This window comes from Gossypium hirsutum, chromosome A03 (assembly GCF_007990345.1).
Source record: "Gossypium hirsutum isolate 1008001.06 chromosome A03, Gossypium_hirsutum_v2.1, whole genome shotgun sequence".
Lineage (NCBI taxonomy): Eukaryota > Viridiplantae > Streptophyta > Magnoliopsida > Malvales > Malvaceae > Gossypium > Gossypium hirsutum.
Window position 1 is genome coordinate 101869379 of NC_053426.1, and position 10405 is coordinate 101879783.

Below are 10405 nucleotides of genomic sequence, written 5' to 3' on the forward strand. Positions count from 1 at the left end.
TGACTTGTTTCAAATCTAATCATGCTTGGATTAGTGTGGATGTAACCAATGTTGGTTCCAATTGGTTTTGCAAAAATATTGGGCTTAATGTAATTTGTTTATAGAAAAATTCATCCCAAATCTGAATCAAATTTAATCTTAAGCTCTAGTTCTTAATTTTTATGTTTCCATGCTTTCTTCTCTGCTTTCTCTAATTTTATATGGTAAAATAAGTGTTCATTACCAACTCGTTTTAGGTTGAATCACCAAAAAATTTTAAAAATGGTAGTGAACTAATTATCAGTAATTTTTTTATTACTTAACTATGAAGGTCATCAGTTATGAAGGTCATCAATCATTTAAAATTTACATAATAATAAATTTGACCTTTATATATTATGTCAATTTAGTTTTGATTCTAGAAAAATTAATCCTCAACATATATACACGGTGTAATTTGATCATTTTTACAATTTTCCTTTTCTTTGTGACCCTTTCACTTAAAAATAAATTTATTAGCTAAATTTTATAGAAAATATACCAAAAATGGAAGCACCAAAAAACCCAATATTATAATTTTCACCTTTTATCATTCTTTTCCCTATATACTTTGGTTCTCCATCGTTGAATTGAACACTAGTGATTGAAATGATTGGGTCTTCTAGTTCACTCTTCAACGATTTGAAGTATAAGAAAATGAATGTGTTTGGGGTTATCTAGTTTAATTATAAACATAATTTTTTTAAAAAAATATTTGTGTTTTCATTTTTTAATTTACATAATTCATGTAAAAAAATAGGATAAAATTAGGTAATTGTAAACATTGAGGGCTAAATTTAGAAAAAAAAAAGAAATTAAATTGACACAATGTGTAAATATTAAGGAATAAATTTGTTATTATGTTAATTTTAAAAGTTGCTACTATATCTTTCAGTTTTCCATTTAAAGATTGATGACAAAAAAAAAAAGAGAGTAACTATTAGTGTAGTTCACCCTAAAAATAATAAACACAAATAAATAATAATAGAAACATATACATTTTTTTTATATATATAAATTATTACAACAAAAATCAAATATTTAAAAAAGTAGTGATTCACTTGCATTGGTGTAAAAGTAACATGGTTTTATATTCCCTTATAACTTTTTCTACGATTGATATTTTAATAATTCAACCTTTATATTTCATGTTTCATTCATGCAGATTGTACATGTCAACTTTGGCGTAAAGAAAGTTTTTCTAACATTTTGTTTTATGAAAAAAATTTCAACTGTTAAATATATATTAATATAAACAATAATTTATATCAAAATGATAGAGATATCAGATTGATTTAAAATTTTACTTGCATAATAAATATAATTATATTGATAATTTTAACAATAATAAAATAAATTATGAGAAAGTATAAAAGCATGTGGTTTCACATCGATGTAAATAAAATCCTCTTCAATATTTAAACTATCATAAACTGGAACCACTACTTCTCTATTTAACCAATCAATGTTATTGGATTTGGTTGTGGCAACTATAGTGTTTGCACGTGTCTTATTTTAACTAGTTTCGGAAAATACTTATTTTTATATTTAAAAAAAAATGGATTTGGGATACCTATGATTTCTTTTAACATTGAACAAGAAACTGAAGGTATCAAAATATGTTAATTATTATCAAACTGAAATCCAGTAAATGCTTCGGCTTTTCTCAATATTTTCCACCTCCCTATGTATAACAGCGCATTTATTTTTTAATATTAAGCCTAAATGCTTTTCATTTGATTCAATTACTGAACCAAATAATCTTATTTTTAATATTAAATTACTTTTTGAATTTTTTTTTCACTTGTTTCATCATTGTTGTTTGAATATATTTTGAAAAAGATGTTGAGAAAAAAACAATTTATAATAAGGGAAAATAAGAAGTAACATATAATATTTGTTAATATAGTTCGGATCAATAATTATATGTTTGTGAAGTCTTGTTTATAGAATGATTTTATTAAAAAATTCATCCGGATTAATTATTGGCTAAAGTACAAATTATCCATTACAAACATTAAACATGGATATTAGCAACCCTAATATTAAATTCAAATAGTTACAAATCACTCTCCCCATTAATACCTTACTTAAAATCAAGCAAATCTCTCTAAATAATACCTAAAAAAAAGATCGATTAAAACATCAAAAAAATACAGCAAAGTATACAACTTAGACACTCCAAAAAATAGTTTCTAATGTGCAACACAAACAACCTATGATACAAGAGTCCCTCCAACAATGTTTTGATAATGTTTAAACTCTCATTTCAAACTTGAATTTATCACTTGAATTATCTTAAGTAACGATCTCATAAAACCTGTAACACCCCACACCCGTGCCCTACGTCGGGATGGAATACGAGGCGTTACTAAACTTAAACATATGCATTTAAACGTTTCCGAGTCTCCAAGACTTGATCAAATTTAAAACTTTTTCAAACTTTGTTAAAACTCCTTAATATGGGCCTACGAGGCCTTAAACATTCATTGAAAGCCATTCGGAACCAACTCGGGTCCTTAAATCGACTTAATAAAAATGACCATTGAAACAAGGCACAAGGGCAACACGCCCGTGTGGTCATTATAACATGACCGTGCGATGGCCCGTGTGACACACACGACCTAAGCATCTAGGGACACGCCCGTGTCCCATGCCCGTGTGAATTAAATCCTAAATTCGAACCTACATGGGTTTTCACACGGCCTGACACACATCCGTGTCTATTGCCCGTGTCTCTCACATGGCCATAACATGCCCGTGTCTTAGCCCGTGTCTAAAAACCTTGACATTCTGTTTCTGATGTCACCATCCAATTTAGGGCATACAGCCAAGGCACACACCAGTGGCCAGAGGTCGTGTCCTCCACACGGCTGAGACACACGGCTGTGTCTTTGCCCGTGTGTTTACTACCATGCATTCTAACTTGCAAATTTTATGTGCAGGGGACACACGTCTGAACAACACGCCCATGGGGCTGACTGTGTGTCACATACGGCGTAGAAACACGCCTGTGTGTCTACCCGTGTGGACAATATAAGGCTATCTACCAAGCCTTTGCCACCCTGAAACACAATCTAACATCAACCAACAGATCAAAGATTAACTTAATATGATTTCTCAATCAAGCAACCATAGTTAAGACCTATATACATTACATATATTCAACCCCGCTTACAATTTCGCATTTATGAAAGACTAGCTTGCATTCACATAATAACTTTTAATATTAGCCATTTTCCATGGCCTTATGCAAAATGAATCAAATGCTAAAGTGAGCCAACACATTTGGCCAATTAACAATGACACAAAACTCAAAAGTCAGGGTCCTATACATGCCATAATCAAAATAAAAGATCTAACTATACCAAGTGCTACGGGTGATAGTGTGATCGATGCCTTCGACGTCTAATGGTCCTCGAGCTAATTAGGCGGCACTATAAGAAAATGGAAAGGAGAGGGAGTAAGCATAAAGCTTAGTAAGTTGCATGCAAATAAATAAAACAACAACTTTACCATTCATCATCATGCTCATGGTAAAAAGGTAGGCATAAGCATAGCTTACTCATCACTATCCAATATAATTCATATAGCAGATATTGAGCTCACGTCTCATACATTTCAAATAGGTATCTGTACCACTTACAACATGGTTATACTTTCCTCATTTAACTTAAACTGTAACTCTCACTGTTGAACCATTTGGAATGTTATCGGATATTCATTAAGCCTCAAACATAGGGTATGATGCCGATGCTGATGCCATGTCCCAAACATGGTCTTACATTGGCTCATCCATCAAGTCGATGCCGACATGGTCTTACACTGACTATTGAAATAGAGGCCGATGCCATGTCCCAAACACGGTCTTACACTAGCTCTTACATATCCGTGCCGATGCCATGTCCCAGACATGGTCTTACACTGACACCTCTATAGGTGCCAATGCCATGTCCCAGATATGGTCTTACACTGACACATCTCGTAGTCGATGCATGTCCCAGACATGTCTTATATTGGCTTACATCGTGAGGACGATGCATGTCCTAGACATGTCTTACACTAGCTCTCGTCTCAATGCCGGTGCCATGTCCCAGACACGATCTTACATTGGCTCTCATAATGTGGCCGATGCATGTCCCAGACATGTTTTACACTAGCATACAAATAACCCGAATGTCATGGCATGAATATCCGATTTATTTCCTAAGGTTCAAACGGGAGTTCTACTATCTCAATATTCATCATACATAATCATTTCCACAAACAAGCAATTTATGCTATATCAATTTAAACACATAAAATAACAATGTAGTTGTATTATTTACATAAAACTTACCTCGAATTACAAAATGTAGGCGACTAATTGATTTTAGTCTACTTACTTGGCCTTCCCTCGGTCTAAGTTCGGATTTTATAGTTCTTGATCTAAAAGGATAAAAATTCACAAGTTTAATCATTTTATCGATCTAAGTACTTAACAAATTCATAATTGGACAATTTGACCATTTTGCCCCTAGATTTTTGTAAAATGACCATTTTACCCCTAGGCCCGAAAATTGATTTTTATCAAATTTGTTCATATATTAAGCCTAGCCAAACCCTTTTTACTCTTATAGCAACTCAAAATTTTTATTATCTCTCACATTTATTATCTAATTTTCAACTTATGCAAAATGGTCCCTAGTTAGGGTTTCCATGAAAAATACTTTACAAAAGTTGTTTATTACACAACCATAACTCATATTCTTCCATAAAATTTCCATTAACAACACATATGATTTCATGGAAAAACCCTAGACTCTAACCATTTTGCAAAACAGTCCCCTCATTTGAAAGCTCATGTTACAAGGGTTCTAAAAGTACAAAAATCATCAAGAAAAACCATCAAGATCACTTACTTGTAGAGAGACTAAGTGGCTGAAATTTCAAGCTTCAAAAACTCCTCTAATGGATGATATTTTCGGTCAAGAAGAAAGGATGGATGAAAAAGATGAAGGCTAGGCTTTAGGGTATTATTTTATCACATATTATGTCATCAAATACCTAACATTTTGACCATTCAATTTTCTTTGTCTCATGGCCAGCCAGGCTATAATCTAAGGGTCTATTTGCCCTTTAAAGACTCCCAATTTAAGTTTCATGGCAATTTAACACCCTTAGCTATCAAATCGTGACTTTTTCACTTTATACGATTTAGTCCTTTTTCGCAATTAAGCCCACAAATGCTAAAATTACTTCACCAAATTTTCCATGCACTCATATAATAATGCTATAACACATAAAATAATATCAAAAATAATTTCTTTAACCTCAGGTCAATGGTCCCAAAACCACTGTTTTAACTAGGCCCAAAAATCGGGTTGTTACAAAGCCCTTCTTAAACAAGTCTTTTATTAGCTTCAAAACTCTCTCAAAAGATAATGATAAGCATATTCAACCATTAAACTTCTCTCTTTTCCTCCAAGTCAATCGATTGAAAGATGATAATAACATGTTGTAGTACGAAATTACTTCCTCATTTACTGTTCACCAAGATTAAATTATAAGCCATGTTATTAAAAAGTCAAACATATCAACTCAAAAACCTTGACTACACCAAAAATGTTGTTCTATTTGTTGTTCGAACATGAAATGGAAGAAAAGAAGCAATCAAAGTTTCTAACAAATTTAAACTTTATTTAATGTAAAATAAATTATTAAATTATTAATAATTAACAAAAAATCCAAGAATGAATGCTAGGAACCTTGAACTCATGAGTCACATCATCAACTTGTAATTTTCAAAGCATACAACAAAGCAAGAAAAAAAATGAAAGGTGAAAATATTGTAGGACATGGTGAACATATCCACATTAATCTTGATAAACTGAATATCTACATGCATAGTAGCTTACTCTTCAATCCACGGTTTCATCATTTTGCAAGGTCCACATTATTAGAGAAAGTAGTTGTTAACTACTCAACTAAAATTAGCTCAAGAAGTTAGGAGTAGTTGTTATTCTGTTTTCTTTTTGTTAGTCATTCCAATTAGCATTTCTTAGATTCTTTTGTGTATAAATTCTCACTTGATGTATTGCTGAATAAGTACGAATGAAATTCTTTTTACTCTTAGAATTCTAATACGGTATTAGAGTGTTTTTTTTTGCTAGTTGCTGCGTTTTCACTATGGATTCTGTCAATGTGTTGGAATTGACAAATAAAATTTTCAATCCTTTTACTTTTGCCTCTCAAAAGATAGCCATACTTATCGATGATAGTAATTTCCTCACTTAGAAGAAACATGTTCTGCTCATTCTGAAGACTCACTAGTTGCAATCTTTTATTGACGGTTGTTGTGCTGCTGCGAGTTTTGCCCGGTGTTGATGGTGCTCTCATTGAGAATCCAGCCTATGATCAATATGAGCAGTAAGACTCGACACTATTGGCTTGGCTTCTTTCTACGATCAATGCTTCTCTCCATTACCAACTAATTGTAAGTTCTGCATTGGCGTTTAAACTTTGGGAAGCTATTAACCAGATTTTTAGCACCTAGTCCACCAGCAAGGCTATGCGTTACAGATATTTACTCTATCAGTTCAAGAAAAATAACTTGTCTATGTCTACATACCTGGCTTAGATCAAACATTTGTGTGATTCTTTGGCTGGTTGCAGTCAGCATGTGTCGTGGGAAGAATATCAATTCGCCATCCTTATCGGTCTTCTTCCGGAGTTTGATTATGTTGTATCTATCATTACGACCGGCCGTGTTCCTTTTGATTTGCAAGGAATCACCATCGCTCTATTGGATGCCAAAGCATGCCAGTAAGCTCACCTCTCTCAGGTTACCTTCTCGGCTAATCTTGTTATTCTGGACAAGTCTGCACCATGAATGCTCCTTACATATACTGAACAACCTCTGCCAAAAGCGTTTTGGTCACATTGAGGGTTTGCTCGCAATTATAGAAGTGTTCGATTTGGCGGTGCACGACCACAGTGTTAGATCTACGGGAAGATTGGTAACGTGGCTTGGCGTTGCTTTTACAGGTACGACTCTACTTATGATGATGATGATGATTGTGGTAATCTTAATGGATCTAGTCAAAGTGATTCTTCATTTGATGGGCTTACTTCTCAATTATGGCCCAAACCAGTGTCAGCCTACATATGTTATACAAACCATGAGGCATCTGACTGTCATTACTCTAGGCTCCTGTATCTTTGGGCTCTTTCTTTTCATCTAAGGCTCTTAGTGTCTCACTTTCGTTACCGATCTTTGCTTCGTCTATTGTTGCTAGCCTGCTATTATGTCAGATCTGACATGGTACTCGGATAATGGGGCTACTACACATATGAATAGCGATTTGACAAAACTAATTGATTCTTGATTGTATCATGGCTTAAGTAAAGTGACTGTCAGCAATGGTCACTCTGTTGCGATTTCTCATATTGGTGAGTCTATTTTATCTAATGGGTCTAATTATTCGTTGCTCCTTAAAGATTTATTGTATGTTCTGGATATTAAAAAAATTACTGTCTATGTCAAAGTTTGTGAAGGATAATCAAGTGTTTTTTAAATTTTATCCTAATTTTTGTTTTATTAAGGACCTGGAAACTCGTCGGGCGTTGCTTTGTGCAGTGAACATGATGGCTTAAATCTTGATTCCACCACATATGATACTGCCAGTTCTTCCCCAATTACAAATGTGGTTGCTATTGTGTCTCTTCATTCTTCATCTTCTAATGTTCAGTATGATCGATGGCACTGATGAATTGGATATGCATCTTCTACTATTGTTAGTTAAGTTTTGCAATTGTGTAATGTTCACATTAGCAAGAATAAGGTGTCTTCTATTTGTAATGCGTGTGCTCTGGGTAAGAGCCACAAACTATTGTTTTCATCCTCTTAATTAGTGTATTCTTTTCCTCTTGAATTTTTTATTGTTGATTTATAGAGACCTTTTCCCTTTTATTCTGCTGGTTTTGAATACTATCTTGAGTTTGTGGATGCTTATTTGCGTAACACTTGGATTTATTTTCTAAGACATAAATCTGATGCATTGGATGTTTTTGTTTCTTTCAAAGCATATGTTGAATTGCAGCAAGGTGTTCAGCTCAAGCAGCTTCAAACGGATGGTGGTGGAGAATTTCAAGGTTTTGATCCGTATTTAAAAGTTGTGGCATAACTTATCATCTTTCGGACCCGTACATGGCTAAAAAAAATGGGCTAGTCAAATGACGTCATTGACTAATCATAGAAATAGGGTTGACACTTTTATCTTAGGCATCACTATTTTTTTCCCATTGGACAGATGTTTTTTCAACAACTATGTACCTCATGAATATGCTTCCCACCAAGGTGTTGAATGGAATGTCACCAGTAGAGCGCCTGTTTAGTCGAAAGCCAGATTATCAGTAGCTTCGAGTCTTTGGGTGCCTTTGTTACGTATTTTGCATCCATACAATATGAATAAGTTGCAGTACAGGCTCCTACCCTATACATTTTTGGAATATGCCTTGAACCACAAAGGCTACAAGTGTATGGATATATTTGGGAGAGTGTATGTTTCTCATCATGTCTGATTTGGTGAAGGGAAATTTCCTTTTGTTGATTCTGCTACCCCTAACTCCACTTTAGCTTCTGATGATGGTTACTCTTCCAGTAGTAATGCTACCTTCTAGTGCCTATAGTTTTCTTGCAAATTTTGTTTCTAATTCGATGTTTAATCCTACTTCTGAATGTAACACTTCGGGCTCTCCTATACTGTCCTCTCTAGAGGTTCCTAACTCAACAAGTGTGCAGTGTTTCCATCACTAGGCATACCTGACCCATCCGGTTGCTGATTTTGTAAACATAAAAAAGGAATCACCATCGCTCTATTGGATGCCGAAGCAGGCCAACAAGCTCACCTCTCTCAAGTTACCTTCTCGGTTAATCTTGAAATTTCAGACAAGTTTGCACCATCAACGCTCCCTACATATGTTGGACAACCTCCATCACAGGCGTTTGGTCGCATCGAGGGTTTGCTCGCAGTCGTGGAGATGGTCGATTTGGTGGTACACGGCTATAGTGTTAGATCTGTGGGAAGATTGATCACGTGGCTTGACGTTGCTTTTACAGGTACGACTTTACTTATGATGATGAGGATGATTGTGGTAATCCTAATGGATCTAGTCAAAGTGATTCTTTGTTTGATGGACGTGCTTCTCAATTAGAGCCCATACCAATGTTAGTCTACATGTGTTATACTAATCATAAGGTATCTGAGAGTCATTACTCTGGGCCTCCTGTGTCTTTGGGCTATTTCTCTTCACCTAGGGCTCCTAGTCTCTCGCTACCATCGCCGATGTTTGCTTCATTTGTTGTTGCGACACTTGCCATTGTGTCAGATCCGACATGGTACTCGAACAATAGGGCTACTGCACACATGACTAGCGATTTGACAAAACTAATTAATTCTCGATTGTATCATGGTTGAGGTAAAGTGATTGTCGACAATGGTCACTCTGTCGCAATTTCTTATATTGGTGAGTCTGTTATATCTAATGGGTCCAATCAATCGTTGCTCTTTAGATTTGTTGTATGTCCTGGATATTCACAAAAAATTATTGTTTGTGTCAAAGTTTGCTAAGGATAATCACGTGTTTTTCAAATTTTATCCTAATTTTTGTTTTATTAAGGACTTGGAAACTCTTGACAAGTCACCAATTCGATTAAAGTAATTATAAAAATATTTTTTATAATTAAAATAAATTATATTATTAGAGAGTATTTTAATCTTTTCATTTTTAACATAAAAATATGGTGGAATTTGAACCCATGCCATTTATTTTAGTAAAGTTTAAAATTTGTCCCTCAACTAAAACTTTATTTTGTTATATTTTATACATTTTTATTTTAATATGCACAAGATATTATCTCCACTAGTTGTATACTATTAATAAACCTTGACTGAGTTGGTGTTATGGGTTAACTAGGTACCAACTCAGTTAAGAAATGACTAATATTCCCTTTTAATAAATGACTACCATTATTATTTTGATGTCAAGTTATATTATTCGAGGGTATTTTAGTCTTTTCATTTTAACAAAAACCAATAAAAATTATATATGGTAAGATTTGAACCTACATTAATTAGATTAGTAAAACCTTAATTTTACCTCACAACTAAAGCTTCATTTTGATGTATTTTATATATTTTTATTTTAATATGCACAATATATTATCTGCATGAGTTGGATATTTATACTATTATTTAAGCTCCTGACTGAATTGGTATCATAAGTCAACTCGATATTAACTCACAATTGATGAAACAACCCCGATAAATAATTGTCATAAATTTAGTACTTGATGTATTTATGTGTTTAATTTTTCTATTCATAATTTAATATAAGTTTTATTTTA

General features: G+C 33.7%; 1 protein-coding gene across 2 annotated transcripts; it reads left to right on the top strand.

Moving 5' to 3' along the window:
• The first annotated feature begins 6020 nt into the window (after window positions 1-6020).
• On the top strand, window positions 6021-9570 carry LOC107886654 (uncharacterized). 2 transcript variants are annotated; one of them, XR_001680832.2, is made up of 2 exons: window positions 6021-7449; window positions 7603-9570. XR_001680832.2 is itself a non-coding variant. In XM_016810698.2 (2 exons), the coding sequence occupies exons 1-2, from the start codon at window positions 6678-6680 to the stop codon at window positions 7764-7766; spliced, it is 531 nt and encodes a 176-aa protein (XP_016666187.1). In that variant the 5' UTR covers window positions 6032-6677; the 3' UTR covers window positions 7767-9570. The 2 variants fall into 2 exon arrangements, 1 of the variants encoding a protein (XP_016666187.1); XM_016810698.2 differs by having other exon boundaries at window positions 6032-7044.
• The last annotated feature ends 835 nt before the right edge of the window (window positions 9571-10405 follow it).